The 19,063-nt window shown below is 37.5% G+C and overlaps 2 protein-coding genes across 2 annotated transcripts; one reads left to right on the forward strand and one right to left on the reverse strand.

Annotated features, from left to right (window-relative positions):
* Positions 1–3,821: 3,821 nt before the first annotated feature.
* LOC129884351 (rhamnogalacturonan I rhamnosyltransferase 1-like) lies at positions 3,822–17,627 on the forward strand. The gene is made up of 5 exons (XM_055958666.1): positions 3,822–4,413; positions 15,939–16,006; positions 16,160–16,248; positions 16,327–16,489; positions 17,334–17,627. Exons 1-5 carry the CDS (start codon positions 4,200–4,202, stop codon positions 17,625–17,627), a joined length of 828 nt encoding a protein of 275 aa, XP_055814641.1. The 5' UTR covers positions 3,822–4,199.
* LOC129887536 (uncharacterized) lies at positions 6,824–10,719 on the reverse strand. Its single transcript, XM_055962658.1, has 2 exons — positions 8,757–10,719; positions 6,824–8,676 (listed from the first exon to the last, which is right to left on the reverse strand). Exons 1-2 carry the CDS (start codon positions 9,400–9,402, stop codon positions 8,573–8,575), a joined length of 750 nt encoding a protein of 249 aa, XP_055818633.1. The 5' UTR covers positions 9,403–10,719; the 3' UTR covers positions 6,824–8,572.
* Positions 17,628–19,063: the final 1,436 nt, after the last annotated feature.

A 19,063-nucleotide genomic window follows, 5' to 3' on the forward strand; every position in this document is an offset into this window, starting at 1 on the left:
TGAGAGACCTTAACTGGCCAACACTCTGCCCCATATAACATAGCCGATCTAACCACCACTTTGTAGAACTTGCCCTTAAGTTGTAGTGACACCTTCTTATCACATAGCACACCAGAAGCGAGCCTCCATTTCATCCATCCTGCCCCAATACGATGTGTGACATCATCATCAATCTCCCCACTACCTTGCATGATAGACCCAAGGTACTTGAAACTACTTTTTTTTTGGATGGCCTGGTCACCAAGCCTAACTTCCGCGCTAGCCTCCTGAGGTGTCTCACCGAACTTACACTCTAAGTACTCTGTCTTGGTCCTACTCAGCTTAAACCCTTTAGACTCCAAGGTATGTCTCCAATCCTCTAGCTTAGCGTTAACTCCGCTACGAGTCTCATCGATCAGGATTATGTCATCCGCAAAAAGCATACACCATGGCACCTCACCTTGAATTTGTCGCGTCAATCCATCCATCACCAAGGCAAATAAAAACGAACTAAGGGTTGATCCTTGATGCAACCCCATCACAACTGGGAAGTGCTCTGAGTCCCTTCCTACTGTCCTTAACCTGGTTTTGGCACTCTCATACATATCCTTAATCACCCTAATATACGCCGCAGGTACACCTTTAGCCTCCAAACATCTCCATAGTATCTCTCGTGGAACTTTATCGTAAGCTTTTTCTAGATCGATGAATACCATATGCAAATCCCTCTTCCTCTCCCTATACTTCTCCACCAGTCTCCTCATAAGATGGATGGCTTCTGTAGTTGAGAGTCCCAGCATAAATCCGAACTGGTTCTCTGAAATAGACACGCCTCTCCTAACCCTCATCTCCACCACTCTTTCCCACACTTTCATAATATGGCTTAGCAGCTTGATACCTCTATAGTTGTTGCAACTCTGGATATCCCCCTTGTTTTTGTATATAGGGATCATTATATTCGACCTTTATTCTTCAGGCATCATTGCTTTCCTAAAGATGACATTAAATAATCTAGTCAGCCACTCCAAACCTATCGAGTTCGCGCTCTTCCAAAATTCCCCAGGAATCTCATCAGGTCCGGTCGCTCTTCCCCAGTGCATCCTACGCACAACACCCTTAACCTCTTTGACCGAAATACTTCTGCAACACCCAAAATCGTGAAGACTCCCTGTATGTATCAAATCTCCCAACACAATCTCTCTGTCCCCTTCTTCGTTCAAGAGTTTATGGAAGTACGACTGTCATCTCTGTTTAATGAGGGTCTCCTCTACCAATACGTTTCCATGCTCGTCCTTAATGCACTTCACTTGATCCATATCGCGTGCCATTCGCTCCCGCACCCTGGCTAGCTTGAACAATTTCCTATCCCCGCCTTTCTTTTCTAGTTCAGCATAAAGGCATTCAAAAGCTGCCATTTTTGCCGTCGAAATCGCAGACTTTGCCTCCTACCTCGCTATCTTATAAAGTTTCCTATTCGTCCACTTCTCCATCTCATCCTTGCTTTTTATCAGCTTCGCGTACACTATCTTCTTTGCTTCCACCTTCCCTTCCACTTCTCCATTTCATCACCAGTCCCCTCGATGCCGGCCATGGCTACCTGTCGAGACTCCCAACACTTCCTTTGCTACAACCCTAATACAACTAGTCGTCCTATCCCACATAGTGTTCGCATTCCCACTACTATCTCAGGCCCCCATATCCTTCAATTTCTCTCCCATCTCCAGGGCACTAGCCGTGGTCAAACTCTCCCATCTAATCCTAGGTCGGTCATCCTCGACCCTCTTCTTCCTCGTCATCTTGATCCCTAAATCCATCACCAGGAGCTTATGTCGGGTCGTAAGGTTGTCGATCAGGATGACTTTACAATCTTTACATAGACCTTTATCATCCTTCCTAAGAAGTAAAAAATCTATCTGAGTTTTAGCCACCGCATTCCAGAAGGTTACCAAGTGGTCCTCCTTTTTTGGGAAACTCAAATTGGCTATCACCAACCCAAAAGCTTTTGCGAAATCCAAGAGTGAGACTCCTTCTCCATTTCTGTCCCCGAAGCCAAAGCCTCCATGCACATCATCATATCCTCCCGAAATAGACCCGATGTGCCCATTGAAATCCCCTCCCACGAAAAGCTTCTCAGTAGGCGGTATGCCTCCCACTAACTCGTCCAAATCCTCCCCAAAACGCCTTTTATCCTCTTCGCTTAAGCTCGCTTGCGGCACATAAACACTAATAATGTTCAACGTGATCCCTTTAACGACCACCTTAATCGACATCATCCTGTCAGTGACTCTCCTAACCTCTACCACCCGATCCCTTAAATTACTATCTACTAAAATGCCTACCCCATTCCTATACTTCGATCTACCAGAGAACCACAACTTATACCAATCTACCTCCTTAGGTTTAGAACCTACCATTTGGTCTTTTGTACACAAGCTATATTAATCTTCCTCTTCTTTAGAATTTTAACTAGCACTACGGATTTTCCCATCAACGTCCCAATGTTCCAAGAACCTACACTCAGTCTAGACGCTCCTTTAACCCACTTACCCCTTCTAACCCTAGTCTCCGTCTCCGTCCCCGAGCGAGAACATGACCCTGGTCTACCATTACTATCCAAAGCCACGAAAACGCGTATGAACTAATAAATTATTCAAATGTCTAAAGTCATCAAAATGTAACTACAATTGTATGAGCAAGGAATAGATAGGGAAAGATATGAAAACCGGAGGTACCAACTCTAGTTGAAATGAACCTGGTTGCCGCCGGAAAACACTGTTCACTTCGAAGTTACTGTACACGTTGGAGTTATGATAATAAAACAATATTAAATCTTTTTCAACAATAAAAAAACAAACAATTTTTTTCCTAAATAATTTTTTCTGAACTTAGAAGCTAAACAAAGACTACGACTAGACCATAATCTCGACTATAAATACTTTGTTTTTTGAAAGTTTATCTCATCTTCTCCCTTATTTCAGGTCGCTAAAAAAATTAAAATTAAATAATTATAATTCGATAAGAACAACAAGTAGGTCATAATTATCACACATATTTGAATTGATTTATAAATTAAACAACTAAAATCTGTCGCCCAAAAACATGTTAATCATGCTTAAAGCTCCTAAATTCTGTTAATTTTCACTAAAATTTTTGCTTGTATTAAATAAATCAAATCAGTAAATTATACTAGCTCCGTCCTATATTAAATAGACATCTTACTAAAAATATTTGTCCCATATTATTTGATCACTTACTAAATTAAGATAGGATTAATTAAATTTTTCCTATTTTACCCATACAATTCATATGACTTTTTGAATATAAACAATTCTCAATATTAACTATTTCTATATTTTATATATATTGCATTAATATAAATAAAGGGCAAAATCGTAAAGTCTTTTAATATACAACAACAACAACAACAACCCAGTGAAATTCCACAACGTGGGGTCTGGGGAGGGTAAAGTGTACGTAGACCTGACTCCTACCAATGTAGGACGGCTGTTTCCGAAAGACCCTCGACTCAGTAAAATCAAAAAAGGAAGTCAGATACGAATAAGAAGTTCAAAGCAATATGAAAAAGCAAGTAACGAAAGCAGTTCAGATAAGATAGAACAATCAAAATACAGAAAGTACAGAAAGTAATAAAAATAATAAATAATACCAAGTATCAGACGAATAATATATTAATAATATTTTAATCATCATATAAAGTTGAAAATAGTTATTCAGAAGAGTATTATCTTTCCTCACAGTGAGATTTTCTTTCCTTCAATAATAAATAAATAAATAAAACCAAAAATTATTTATATTAGTTTTTCCCCCTATTTTTACAGACATGAGACTGTTCTGAAAATCAGAAGGAACATTCATGTTATTGCATCTTGAGTTCTTGATTAGATTTTTTTAGACCCCCAATGCCTTTAGATCTCCCAAATTTCCCCTTTTTCATTTGATTCTGCTCCAAAGTGCAAATCTTTATACTGGGTCTTGAATCTTTTGTTTCCATTTTGAATTCTAGGGTTAAATTTTTTCCCAATGCCCTTCTTGATTCTGCTTTAAAAATCAAAACTTTATAATGGATGTTGAATAATATTTCCCATTTTGAATAATATACATGATTCTTGAATATGGAGAAATGGGTTTGTTTGTAATGTTATAAAGTTGTGATTTTTAGAATGAATTGTTGGCAATGAGGAGTGAAGAAGAGGAGAAAAATGGAGAGTGTGGTACAAGTGAGGGTACAACCACCTTTACAAGGGGTAGTGATACATAGGACTAGGTTGAAACTGTGGTTTATTACTATTTGTTCAAGCATTTTGCTATGGACCTGTTTGGTTCAGCTCTGGCATTTGAGACTGCTTTCGGGTTTCAATCGTTTAACTAAAGTATCGGTTCGTGTTGATGAGACAATGCATTCTCCTCCACTTAGTGAGTCTCTATTTGCCTGAATCTTGATGTTTTGTGTGATTATCAATAAGTTTTATCTTTTATTTGGTCAATTTTTATCAACTTATGTGATTGCTTCAAGTAAATTAGCTTTTGTTTGTTTTGTATCAGTAAAGTCACTTTTTGTTTGTTTCATAATGCTTTTGTTTGTTTTGTATCAATAGTCACTTTTTGTTTGTTTCATATCAATAAAGTCACTTTTCTTTGTTTTGTATCAATAAAGTCACTTAACTTTTCTTTGTTCTCTAAAAAGTTAGATTAAATGACCGAAAAACTGTCATTAGTAACGTATTTTTTATAAAACCACCGCAAAGCTTACTCTTTCGTTGTATTTAATTGATAATTGTGTCCATTCTGGCTCTATTTAACAATAGATAAAATTTATCAAATTAACCTGCATATTTTTTCACTTGAACAAAAAATCACAAGAGTAATGGACAAATGACAGCTTTATTTTCCTATTTATTTTAGAGATATAACATACATATATGTGTGTTCTGCATACATGACACATGTATGCCAATAAGAGAGCATTAAGGCCTGAAGGAGGGAATGGGGATCAGGGGCATTAGCAATGGCATCATCAAAAGGCTCCCAATCTGAGTAAACATTTTGTCAACAACTTCACTGTCGAGTAAGTTGATGAAGTATGAAAAAAAGAGTAATTTTTCCGGTGGTTTTATAAAGAAAAAGTTATTATTAATGGTAGTTTTTCGTTGGTTTTATTGATGTTTCCTGCGTGATTTTTTTAGAGAAAAAATGAACAGTTAAGTGACTTTGTTGTTACAAAACAAAGAAAAATGACTTTACTAGATAAATTCATTAAGTTGGGTGTACATTTGAGAAATTGACCCTGGTTACTTCATATAGCTGACATCAATCGATTGATCGATATGTAATTTTATTGGTGGATTAGCGTGGAAGACATTTAAATGTTTGTTACATAGTCATTAGGGGACAAGGGATTCACTTGAGCTTGTGGATAGTTTCATAGTAGTGAGATTTCGGGAAAAGTCAAGCTTAAAATTTTTGTTCTTGTAAAATGAACGTGAAAGAAAGGAAGGAAAAAGTTTCTGTTTTAGTTTGGGTTGTGTTTTATGTGGTAAACTAGACACTTGATATTGACGACTTTAGTTCCACAAGTATAGTGAAAAATGAAAATGAGAAGAAATTAAATGAGTTGGTTCTCCAAGAGTAGCTTTTTCACACTTGATGATATGAAAACAAAACCCCAACCCCAATAGCTCGGGAATACAAGTAAGCATATTATTTTAGACTTGGTGGTTTGTATTTGATTTCAAATGTCTTCTCTTTGTGCCAATTGGCTTACCAGTATTCTGCTACACTTATATGGTTTGCTTCTGACAGATACACTTGTTTTTCCTTATTTCCGGTGCTATGTCCATCCCTTGATTGCAATTGTAATAGTCTTTCAAATGAACTTCAACTTTATTAATTTTTAAAAGTTAATTAGGCCATTAACTCAGAGAATTTCTGCTTAGTAGGTTGAAGAACAAGTCAACGGGATTAGTAGGGAGTCAGCCGATAGTCAGTCATATTGATGAAAACAAAAAAAGGCCCTATGCCCAAAGGGAAAGGGAGTCATGTGGGTGGAAGGAAGTGTCCTTACCCTAAAGAGCTTAACTTTTCCAATAAAATATTCTAAGGGGCTGTTTGGCACTCTGTGGTAACAATCTTGTGTGTTCAATGGAACATCCTCATTGTCAATACAAAGGGAAGTGGTATTGTTAGTAATGTTTGTTAATCCATTGCTTAAGCTCCTAATATGACTATAATTTCATTGCTTATAATGAGAGGGACCAAATGTTGTGTAATGGTGGAGAAAAGAGGTAACTTGATCACCAACCAATTACAATGTTGTTTTATATACATATTCCCTATTTTAGTATGATCCGATCGAACACCCAATTATAAATGTATGTTCAGTTCATGGTTTATATATTATTTGATCTTCATATATCTCCCCACATTTTTTTAATTGCCTTAGCTACTATGATTCGATGTATATCAAATGACGACTTGAATATCATCCTCATTCCTTTAATTAGAAAGAACTAGGGACGGAATACGGTGCGCTGCGGTTGCAAGGAAAGCCTCTGGAGAGTTCAACCCACATAGCATAGCATAATTTGCTATTTTCAACCCGCCCCTCATAAACCCACCCTGCGTAAACTCGCCCCACGTAATTTGCTGATTCTTTTTATTTAAATTTTAAAAAAGACTATTTGGAATGGGTTTGATAGTTGATACTATCAAATAGCATCATTGATGCATAATAAATTATTCCTTTTCAATCCAAGTCAAAATGTACTTGTGAGATGCAACCATGTTATCTACCACATCCTAGTGATTAGCTGTACTTTGCATACTTTAGGCTTTCTTCTTCTTCCTTGATCTTCCTTACTTTAGATTTTCTTCTTCTTCACTTAGTGTTTAGTGTTCTTGATTTGCCTATTAACTAGTGTGTGTTGTCTCTCTATTATACATTTTATATTGTCAATTATTATCTCATTGCTTGTCTTTTTTGGATTTATTTGTTATCAATTTTTCACTTTGTAGTTCATATCGTTTTAGTGGCTTTGGTTACTGATGGTGGACTAGGGTCATGCCCTCAATTGGGGTTGAAGGGGAGGGGAAATAGTGATAAGAGGGAGATGGATTTTCGTAAGTTGAGAGTAGGATCGTGGAACATAGGATCGCTTACAGGAAAGTCCATAGAGCTAGTGAAGAGTCTTAAGAGGAGAAAGATTAATATAACTTGTGTTCAGGAGACTAGATGGGTAGGCTCCAAAGCTCGGGATGTGTACAGATTTAAATTATGGTACTCAGGAGGCCAAGAGATAGGAATGGAGTAGGTAATCTAGTCGACGCGAATCTTAGGGAGTGTGTGGTGGAGGTAAAGAGGATCAGTGATAGGATGATGTTTATTAAGCTAGTTATAGGCAGACTTATTTTGAACGTTGTTAGTGCATATGCATCCCATGTGGGCTTGGATAAAGAAGTCAAAAGGCTCTTTTGGGAGGATTTGGATGAGGTAGTGAGAGGTATACCAAGTATTGAAATTCTTTTCATTGGTGGAGATTTCAATGATCATATCGGTACAACTTCTAATGGTTTTGATGATGTCCATGGAGGCTTTGGTTTTGGGAAAAGGAATGGCGGCGGGGTATCTCTCCTGGAGTTTGCTAAAGCTTTTGAGTTGGTTATTGCTAACTCGTGTTTTCTGAAGAGGGATAATAAATTGGTTACCTTTAGTAGCACGGTAGCTAGAACTCAGATTGACTACTTACTCCTCCGGAAGGGTGATAGCAGTGTTTTGAGAAGCGAGAAGCGGAAAAAAGCAACGGGGGCTCGTTGCACAGAAGCGAGAAGCGTGAAGCGTGAAGCGAAGCGCATGCTTTTTTTAGAAAAAGCGCTATTTAGTATAAAAATATAAAATATAAAATATGCATAGATAAATAATCAAGAACTCAAAAGACTTAGATTAAAAAGTAACTAGATAGTCAATAATCCTCATAAGTAACAACATATAAAAGCAAATGCATAACCAAATCACAAAGAGAGCAAAATCCTATTCTTCAACAAGATCCTCAAACTCTTGAAGTGCCATCAACAAGGGTTCTACTTCTACTTGGTCCTCATCTTCTTCCTCATCGGAGGACTCATCAACAAGAGTTCTACTTCTATTTGATTTTGAACATGAACTTGAACCTATAGCTACTCTTTTTTCCTTGCCCCTTAAAGTACTCTCCCTAAAACCATAAATATTCTCCTCCACACCACTAGCCGTAGCAACTTCACCATAAGTGAGACCTTCTCCTTCATATACTTCTTCATCTTCATGATTTTGGGGTGCTCCAGTTAACCATTCATTTGCATCATCAATATTATCCAACAAAATTGGATCAATGGTATTGCGAGCATTGTAGCGACGCACCAATGTTCTATTATATTTGATGAACACTAGATCATTCAGGCGTTTTAACTCAAGTTGTTTCTTTTTTTTGTATGAATCTGCATAGAATATGTAGAAAGTAATTAATGGGAGGACTTTGGACAACTAAGATACCATTTAATTTAGTAATAACGTAATATAGGTTCTCACATGTTCATACACACTCTAATTTCTCTCGCAACCTGATGAGCTACAAGTTAAACTTTGCACTCTAATAGCAAATTGTTGCAAGTCTGGGACATTATGACCATATTGCATCCACCATTCAACTGTAGAAGAATTATTTTAAAAGTTAATATGTAATAACTTAAAAGTTAAAGCTCTAATAGTTAAATGTTGAAATGCTCACCTGGTGACCTTAAGGTTCTAGCTCTAATGGCCGACTCAATTCCAAGTAGCCCATCAGCTTTCATGTACACACCAAGCTCATCCCCTATTTTGTCTTGTAAAGTTTTATCTAGGATCATCCTCTCAACACATGCATGATATCCCAACCACACTTCTTCAGTTAAAGTCTTCATCTCATTATTTTTATAATAGAGCCCCGGGTTCAAAATATGTCCAGCTGCATGTAAAGGTTGATGAAGTTGATCCGTCCACCTTGCATCAATGATTTTGAAAACATTCATATATTTCCTGTCATCATAATTGAATGCCTTTTCAATACTTTCTTTGGCCCTATCCATGGCTTCATAAATGTAGCCCATTGGTGGTTTTTTCTCCCCATCCACCATACGAAGTACATTAATTAAAGGACCACCAACTCTAAGTGCTTGAACAGTGTCATTCCAAAAATATGGACTGATGATGTGTCTCGCAACTTCTTTACCAAGAGTTTCCTTTGCATAGACACTCTTATTCCATTCAGTGGACATAAACAAGGTTCTCAGATTTTTCTTTTGCATATAAAAACTATGCAATGTCAAAAAAGCTGTTGCGAATCTTGTCTTAGCAGGTTTTACCAAGTTTCTTTGCTTTGTGTATCTCCTCATCATATTCAACAACAGTGCCCTTTGACTGATATAAGAATGTATCTTAACAGCCTTACCAAAAACTATTCAAAAAAATTTAATAGTTAATAAGTAAGAAAACTAACATGAAGATTAAAAAAGAACATTAAATATCAAGATTCAAGTTCACTTGTAGAATACGGGGCCTCTTTGAAAATGTCACCAAACATCAAGTTGATACAATGAGCAGCACAAGGAATCCAGAAAATATGCGGGAACACTCCCTTCAACATGTCACCCGCTTTTTTGTTTTCACTTGCGTTATCGGTCACAACTTGTACCACATTTTCCTTGCCTATTTTCAAGATAGTCTTCTCAAACAAGTTAAACATCTTATTAGAATCAGTACAAGAGTCACTAGCATCATGAGATTCAAGGAACATACTCCCTTTTGGAGAATTCACCAAAACATTGATGATCATTTTCCCATTCCTTGCTGTCCATTTATCCATCATAATGGAACAACCATACGTTTTCCATTGAACCTTATGATCTTCTACAATTTTGTTTGTCTTTTCCACCTCTTTTTTTTAAACAAGGAACTCTTACCTCATGATAGGTAGGGGGTTTCATTCCAGGGCCATATTGGCCTACGGCCTCAATGAATTCACCAAAACTTTCGGTGTAGTTAACACAATTGAAAGGCAATCCTGCATCATACATCCACCTAGCAAAAGCAGATACAACACGATCCCGTAAAATTTTGCTAGAAGCCTCTAGATCAATAGGTCCACCTTTTCTCTTTTCATTTGGTTTTTGCGAGAAATAGAGATTAAGAGGACCTTTGACATTGCTAGCGGTGGATGACCCACTTTCACTAGTTGAAGGTTTCTTTTTTGAGGGAGGTCCCATTGGCATATTCACTTCAACTTCATCATCCATTTCATCATTATCAACAAGATTAACCATGGATGCTTCATGATTCATTTGAGTTTTAAATTCATTTTTTTCGTAAAATACTCCTTTATTTCTTCCTTCACACTATTCGGGACCTTTGGACACACTTTAACATCTTTATAACCACCAATAAGATGCTTCTTATGACGAAATATTCCGCCATTATATGTCATATCACAAAAAACACATTTGATTTTTGTGTTACTTCCCATGGCAATTCCATATGCCCAAGCTGGATCCTTTTTTTGTGCCATTAAGAAAATACAACTTACTACAAAGAAAATAAAATAATAATTCAGTCACACAAGTCAAATTGTCAAAACAATAATAGAGCAGTTGACAGATGGCAGCAAAATTAATAAAGCAGTAATAGAGCAGCTGAGCAAAATTAAAAAAAAAATAATAAAGCTGCTGGCCTGCTGCAGTGAGTTTTAAGTCAAAAATTGGCCATGAAAGTGGTCTATGGGCTCCACTTTTTGATAAATTCCCTTTATGCAGTTAATTAAACATTCAATAACCATTCTCCACTTCATATCAGCAGCCCACTAGCCTAATAAAACAGCTGCAGCAGTATTAAAAAATAAAGCAGCTGCAGTGGGTAATAAAGCAGCCCTTGTTTTGTGTAATAAAGCAGCCCTTGTTTTGTGTAATAAAATCACTATAAAAAATTCAACCAAATTTTTCAGCTCAACAAATTAATTAATATTATATGATAAAATGATTTATGAGAAAAAGAAAATCATGATACAGATATAAAAAAACAGAGCATAGCTTAACAAAACAGAGATCCACTGAGAACCCAAATCAAAAAAAAAAATGGCCAAAACATACCAGCAGCTGCGCAGAACTGCATTGCTGGATAGAAACAGAAAAAGAAGATGAGAAGAAGTGATGAAGAGAAAAAGAGAAGAACATCACAGCAGTTGCGCAGACGGCAGAACTGCTGAGTAGAAATAAAAATATAAAGAGAAAGAGAAGAAGAGAAGAAGAGAAGAAGAAGAGAAGAAAAACTAACCTGGTTGAAGTTTGAACTGACGAAGTCTCGAAGAAGTCACAGTAGCTTGGAATAATTAATTGTAAGTTTACATATTTGTTCTTTTAAAATAAACCCTAGTGCCGCTTTTAACAAATAAGCGAGCTTTTTTCTCGCTTCTACATGAAGCGCGCTTCTCGCTTCTTTCATGAAGCACACGCTTTTCTGATATCGCTTCGCTTCACGGTATTGAAGCGCTAGTGCCTCGCCTCGCTTCGCTTCACGCTTAAAGCGAGCGCTTTAGCGCTTTTTCACAACACTGGGTGATAGAGACATTTGTAAGGATTGCAAGGTTATTCTGAGTGAAAATATTACTACCCAACATAAGCTTTTGGTGATGGACTAGAAAATTAAGAGGGATAGGAGAAAGAAGACCCTTTATGACCGACCGAGGGTTAGATGGGGGGCCTAACTCCCGCCCTTTCTTGAGAGATGGGGGAGAAGTTGATTGGTTTTAGGGGCTTGGAGTAGTAGGAGGGATGTGAACAACATGTGGGACATGACTGTTGATTGCATTAGAAAATAGCTACGGAGGTTCTAGGTGTATCGAGAGGAATCTTTGGTGGTCGTCAAGGAGATTGGTTGTGGAACGGAGAAGTACAACGCGAAGTGAAAGCTAAGAAGGTTGCCTATATGGAGTGGTCGGAGTGCGAGGATGAGAAGGAGAAGAGTAGGCTTAAAGATATTTATAAGAAGGCAAAGGCGAAAGCGAAGTCGGCGGTCACTAGTGCTAAGACGACAACTTTGGAATGCTTATATATCGAGTTAGGGGAAAAAGGTGGGATAAGAGATTATATAGGCTCACCAAAGCGAGCGAGAGAGAAAAGCCTGCGACTTAGATCTAGTAAAGTGCATCAAGGACGAGGAAGGTGAAGTGTTAGTGGATGAGACCTCTATCAAGCAAAGGTGGTAGACTTACTTTCACAAACTCTTAAATGAAAAAGGAGGCAAAACATTGTACTAGGTGATTTGACGTATTCTTATAGTCTTCGAGACCTTGGGTACTGAAAGTGTTTTAGGGTTGAGGAGGTTAGACGTGCTATTAGCAGGATGAGGAGGGGAGAGCGACTGGGCCCAATGAGATTCCTGTGGACTTTTGGATGAGCACTGACAAGGCAGGTTTGGAATGGTTGACTAAGTTGTTTAATGTTATTTTGAAGACTGTTAAGATGCCCGATGAATAGAGGTGGAGTACTATGGTTCCATTGTACAAGAACAAAGGTGATATCCAAAACTGTAATAATTACAGGGGTATCAAATTGCTAAGCCACACTATGAATATTTGGGAGAGAGTGGTGGAGATGAGGGTGAGGAAAGGAGTGTCAATCTCAGAGAATCAGTTTGGATTCATGCTGGGGCAGTCGACTACTGAAGCAATTCATCTTATGCGGAGATTGGTGGAGAAATTTAGAGAAAGAAAAAGGGATCTCCATATGGTGTTTATTGACCTTGAAAAGGCTTATGACAAAGTTTCGAGTGATGTTCTCTAGAGGTTAAAGGTATCCCGATGGTGTATATTAGGGCGGTAAAGGACATGTACGCTAGAGCCAAGACTCGGTTAGGACGGTGGGAGGTGACTCAAATCATTTTTCTGTTGCGATGGAACTACATTAGGGATCTGTGCTGAGTCCTTTTCTTTTTGCCTTGGTAATGGATGAGCTGACACAGTCTATTCAGGAGGAGGTTCCATGGTGTATGCTATTTTCGGACGACCTAGTTTTGATTGATGGGACTCGGGACAGCGTTAATGATAGGTTGGGGGTTTGGAGACAAATTCTAGAGTCCAAAGGATTCAGATTGAGCAGGATCAAAACAGAATACTTAGAATGCAAATTTAGTGTTGCGATGGATGAAGAGGACATAGAAGTGAGGCTTGCTATTCAACCTATCCCCAAGACAGAAAGCGGAACATCATCCAGAGTAGTGGGGACATCGATGATGATGTCACGCATCGCATTGGGCAGCGTGGATGTAATGGAGGCTTGCCTCTGGAGTCCTGTGTGATAAAAAAGTACCACCTAAACTTAGAGATAAGTTCTATAGAATGGTGGTTAGACCGGCGTTGTTATATGGAGTGGAGTGCTGGCCAGTAAAGAACTCTCATGTTTAGAAGATGCATGTTGCGGAGGTGAGGATGCTGAGATAGATGTGTGGACACACTAGGAGTGATAAGATTAGGAATGAGGTTATTCGGGAGAAGGTGGGAGTGGCCTCTATGGCAGACAAGATGAGAGAAGCGAGACTGAGATGGTTTTGGCATGTGCAGAGGAGGGTTGTCGACGCCCCAGTTAGGAGGTGCGAGCTTATGCCGAGGGGTAGAGATAGACCGAAAAAGTATTGGAAAGAGGTGATTAGACAAGATATGGCTCTACTCCATAATCCATATCACCAAGGACATGACCTTAGATAGAAGGCTAGTAGGGATAGAATGTTGTCTTGCCGTGTGTCGATTTAGGTTGGTCGTAGGTCTAGGCGTGCCTTTATAATTGTATTGTTAGTGCCTTTTTTATCACATTACTTTGATATTGTTATTATTTTTGTCTTGTAAAATTTGCATCGCTTTTCGTTTTATTGCCATTATGCTATATATATATTGTTTTTCTCTATTACTTGGGATTGTGACTTTTGAGCCGAGGGTCTTTCGGAAACAACCTCTTTATCTCCATGAGGTAGCGGTAAGGTCTGCGTACATCCTATCCTCCCCAGACCTCACTTGTGAGATTTCGCTGGGTATGTTGTTGTTGTTGTTTCCCTTCTTGGGTAGTTTAGGATAATGAATTCTGTTTAGTTTGTGGTCCGGGAACAAAATCTAGAGGGGGCTCGTAGCCCCCCCCCCCCACCTCTCTTCCCAATGCCTATTTGTTCACCCGAGATGCAGAGCTCTTTCTTCTTTTTTTAATGAATACATAGAGCCATGACACATTCCGAAATATTGTAAAGCTAAATAGACTCTTTTGGATGTCTGCGATACATTATTCTTTTTCCTATTAAAATCTTGTAAAAAAACGAAACAACAGAATGTTGTAAGAACAGAAAGCAGTCAGTTGTTACACAAAAACTGTTTCTTGAATTTGCCAAAGACTGGTTCTTGAATTTGACAACGATGAACTTCATTATGCTCTCCGCACGAATATACATATTCTCCATTTCATCTAATCTTATTTCACCTAGTTTTGTTTTGTCTACTTCAATTATTCATTATAAAAGTTGCTTTAAATCCACTTTAGCCTTTTAGGTTTAGCTTAAAAGATTAACCCCCGGCCCGCGTGTTTTTTCTTAAAAAAATGTTAGTACCTGCAAAAGCTCTAACCTGCACTGCCCCCAAACACTGTAACCCGCCACACCCCGCACCATTTCCATCCCTAGAAGTAACTGCTAGGATTTGGAACTTGATAGTGTTATTCAGTTGTTCAGCTAACTAGAAGGTAACAAATGGAGAGAGAGGTACCAGATCCTTTGAGAGGGCCGAAGGTCTGCAAAGGGATTTACACAATTTAATCAGGAGACAAAGCTCTAGTGAATGACGTTAGCAAAAGTGACCATGACAAATGATTTGGAAAACCAAGGTTCCCCAAGGATCTCGTCTCAGATAAATTGCATGCCTTACACGAGATAATCTTTTACGAGAAGGGGTTAGATATGGAAATGTTTCTCAACCTGTTTGAAGTTAAGTGGGTGTATGCCATGCCATTGTGCATCATCTTGATTATATGTAGAGTGAGAGGAATAGCAGAAGTGCTTAGTGCGGGTTACCTCTCTTGTGCGGTTTGCAAGCTATTGCATAGAAGTGAGGTTTTACCTTGTGCGCACCCAAATGATAGTGGCTGCGAGTTTCCCTTTTCATAAAAAAAGAGGAATAGCAGAAGTTCTGAAGGATGTAGAAAACATGTTTAGGATCTAAAATAGTCCAGTCTATATTAAGTGTCTGGAAATGATACAGACAATATTTTTGATTTTATTAGCTCCCTACATATCTAGTAAGAAGCTACCTTTTTATATTTCATACTATTTGTAATCAGCACTCTCTTTAGTGCAAGACATTAATTAAAATAACAATGCTTTTCTTAAACCCCTCAGCAGTATTCGTTTTTACCTCCTTTTCTGTTGTAAAATACCACAATAAAAAAAATCAATTAGAATGTGTGAAAAAGCCTCATACCATTCCCTCCTTCCACAAGGACAAATATCTTGCTGTTGTAGAAGTATACATGTATTTTCTCTGAAGTTCTTATGGCGTCAACTGATGCTGTCAGATGAAATATTCTCAACCTTAAGGAGATGGAATGTGAAATACTTTCTTGATAATTGTATAAAAAAAGAAATGCTTTCTAGATGAGAAATGCATCAGTGATTATATTTAATGAATATGAAGAAGTGTATCTTAATCTGTTAATGTTGCTAGTGCGCCAACAAAACGTGTTTTCATGAGAAGTGCTACAGCTCATCTTATAAATGTAGCATTTATGAAAAGAGGAAACCTTTGAATCCTTCTTTGCAAATCCAAATTCTGCTTCTGCCATACATGACAATGAGTAGGAACCACACAAAACTTTGAGCTGTCATAACTCCATTAATTTCTCATACCTTGCAGGAAATTATACAAGTAATGGGTTTCTTCAAGTGTCCTGCAATGGTGGTTTGAACCAAATGCGTGCGGCGGTTGGTTTTTTTTCCGCTTTCTCTTTGTATATCAATTTTCTCTTTTTGGTGTTGAGGAAGTTGGAAATTGTACAAGTACATTCAAATTATATTAGACCCACAAAATTTGGATACAAACTCCTAACCTGATAAATTCAGCCAATTTGAATGTAGATCTGTGACATGGTGACTGTTGCACGACTTTTAAATTTAACTCTGGTTGTCCCAGAGCTTGATAAATCATCATTCTGGGCAGATCCTAGGTAATTCTGGTGTTATGTACTACTGTTTCCTTGACCTGTTGCTTAGTGATTTATAATAACTGTAGCATATCTTGGCAGCGATTTTGAGGATATTTTTGATGTGAGACACTTCATTGATTCGTTAAGAGATGAAATCCGCATAATAAGGAGACTGCCAAAGAAGGTTACCAGGAGCGATGGATACCATCCAATTGTAATGCCTCCTGTTAGCTGGTCAAGTGAAAAGTACTACTTGCAACAGGTTGGTCTATTTGTTTCTGCAGTACGTTGTTATCATATAATTCATTAACTGGTAGATGCATGATTGACCTGACCGAATTAGTTATTCTTCATGATTGTGCAACAATATTACTAGTCATCATTTAGAAGACCGAGGGTGTTTGGCTAGCTTATTAGCTGGTCAAACTGATTTATAAACACTTTTTGACTTATCTACGCGTTTGGTAAATACCTAAGTTCTTGTAAGCCAAAATTAATCATAAGCTGTAAGTTGGTCATCCCCAACATATGGCTTTTCAGCTTATAAACACTCTATCCTTCATATTTTTTCTAATTCTCAAAATACCTTTTCCAAAACAAAATGTAGGACTTCCTCTTCAGTCTTCACCCCATATCTCTCATTCCTCTTCTTTACAAAGATACATGTAAATTTTTAATTATTGGTAAAAGTTTTAAGGGTATTTTAGTCATTTTAACAAAGATTAGCTTATCAGCATTTTCTTACCAAGTACATCAACTACTTATTTTCAGTTTCAACACTTCTATTTAAACACATAACTCGTAACTGCTTACTTATAAAAATTAGTTTCAGCACTTAAAATGCTTTTCATCACTTAAACTGTATCGGCTAAGCAAACAGGCTCTTATATAAGTACTTCCACTTCACAAGTCTTGACGAAGTGATGTTGTTGCTATGTGTACATTCATGTACTACTTAGACATTGTAATCAGTCGAACGATGATTTCGTAATCATTAAAAATCAGTAGCCTTGATAACTGAATATTCCTTGTGTCACACACTGAACATTTACATGTTATTTAGCAGTAGAAGATCTTGGTCTAATGCGTATTATATGTATTAACAGATTCTGCCTCTCTTCAGCAAGCATCAGGTTATAAGCTTCAACAGGACAGATGCTAGGCTAGCAAATAATGGGATCCCTCTTGAGCTTCAGAGACTTAGATGTAAGGTCAATTTTCAGGCTCTGAAATTCACACAAAAGATTGAGGCATTGGGACAAAAGTTAGTCCATATACTTCAGCAGAGAGGACCATTTGTAGCATTGCATTTACGGTATGAGATGGATATGTTGGCTTTCTCTGGTTGCACTCAAGGCTGCACCGAGGAGGAAGCAGAGGAGCTCAAACAGTTAAGGTGATTACCAATTGAAGTAACGTATGGTATTTACATTACACTCATGTATCTTTGCTTAAGATTGTGTAACGTTTTACATAGGTATAATAGTTGAGTTTAATGTTACTACTCTCTCTATCCCAATTTATATGATTTACTTTCAATTTTAGTCAGTTCCAAAAAGAGTGACATATTTCTATATTTAGTAACAATTTAACTTTAAAATGCCCATTTTACTCTTGATGAAATGATTATATAGCCACATAAACATCTCTCACTTATTTTAGACCACAAGTTTCAAGTCTTTCTTCCTTTCTTAAACTCGTGCCAAGTCAAACTAGCTCATATAAATTGGGACGGAGGGAGTATATGATGATGTGCAGGTAGCATCATTTATTTGGTCATGCACAAGTCATGATCAGATTTAGTAACATCTGGCACAAGGATTGTCTAAAGAATAGGCGTTTCCTCTCTTACCTACTTAGGTACATGGGCTTTTATCTTTCTTTTCTTTTTGGATAAACTAATGATTATCTAATTTGAAACTCCATAAAAAGTGATATAACTTAGACAAGGGGCACTACAAGAGTGCCAAAATCAGTTTGGACTTATGCATGTTAGATCTACACCATCCGTGAAGGCTATATTCTTGTTAAGAACATTGATGGAAATTTATTGGCAGCGGAATAAAAATTTACACCGGAAAGCATATGATCGAATGCCAAGATAGAGTCCTTTGGTGGGTATTTGGTGGGCATTGAAGAAGAAAAGAATTCATACTAAATATATGAATGCCATAAAGGAATATGTATGAATAAATTGTCAGTGGTGTGAGAACAGTAGTATTAGATGCAAAGTTATTTCTCATAACCGTGGGTTTACACAACGAATCTACATTGAGTACATACCTTTCTACCTTGGTCATGAATGAGCTAACTATCATTATATTGGAGGAGGTCCCTTGGTGTATGCTATTATGGTAATTGACGAGACTACTGACTGTGTCAACCAAAAGCTTGAACTATAGAGAAGTAATTTTAGAGAGTAAGGGGTTGTTGTTCATGAGATAAGGTAGGATATTCTAGGATTAAGTTTGAGCTTAAATTTATACTTTGTTTGGTTGAAGGTATAAATTTATCCAGGGAAAAAATATACCTTCAATCAAATAAAGTATAAATTCAATCCCAAACTTAGTCCTAGATATCCCACCTTATCCCATCAAACTTTGTGTTATTTCATTTGACCTCCCAGATGGGATAAATTGGTCCAAGGATTATAATGCCAGGACTATAATTCCGGGATAACATAGTCTCTGAACCAAATGAACCCAAAGGGTTTTAGGGTAAGTAAGTAAAAATGAATGTGTAACTACAGAATACTTGCATAAAAAGAGTGAAAATGAGGTGAGATTAGATGGGATTGCATGCTTAATAGCAAACAATTCAAATATCGATGCTTGAT

Source organism: Solanum dulcamara, chromosome 4, assembly GCF_947179165.1.
Source record: "Solanum dulcamara chromosome 4, daSolDulc1.2, whole genome shotgun sequence".
NCBI classification, from domain to species: domain Eukaryota; kingdom Viridiplantae; phylum Streptophyta; class Magnoliopsida; order Solanales; family Solanaceae; genus Solanum; species Solanum dulcamara.

Coding starts and splice junctions, on each gene's coding strand:
- LOC129884351 (XM_055958666.1), top strand. CDS start 4,200: ATGGAGAGTGTGGTACAAGTGAGGGTACAACCACCTTTACAAGGGGTA. Junction 4,414..15,938: donor AATGCATTCTCCTCCACTTA/GTGAGTCTCTAT, acceptor CATACCTTGCAG/GAAATTATACAAGTAATGGG. Junction 16,007..16,159: donor TGAACCAAATGCGTGCGGCG/GTTGGTTTTTTT, acceptor ATTTGAATGTAG/ATCTGTGACATGGTGACTGT.
- LOC129887536 (XM_055962658.1), bottom strand. CDS start 9,402: ATGATGAGGAGATACACAAAGCAAAGAAACTTGGTAAAACCTGCTAAG. Junction 8,677..8,756: donor TAGAACCTTAAGGTCACCAG/GTGAGCATTTCA, acceptor ATTCTTCTACAG/TTGAATGGTGGATGCAATAT.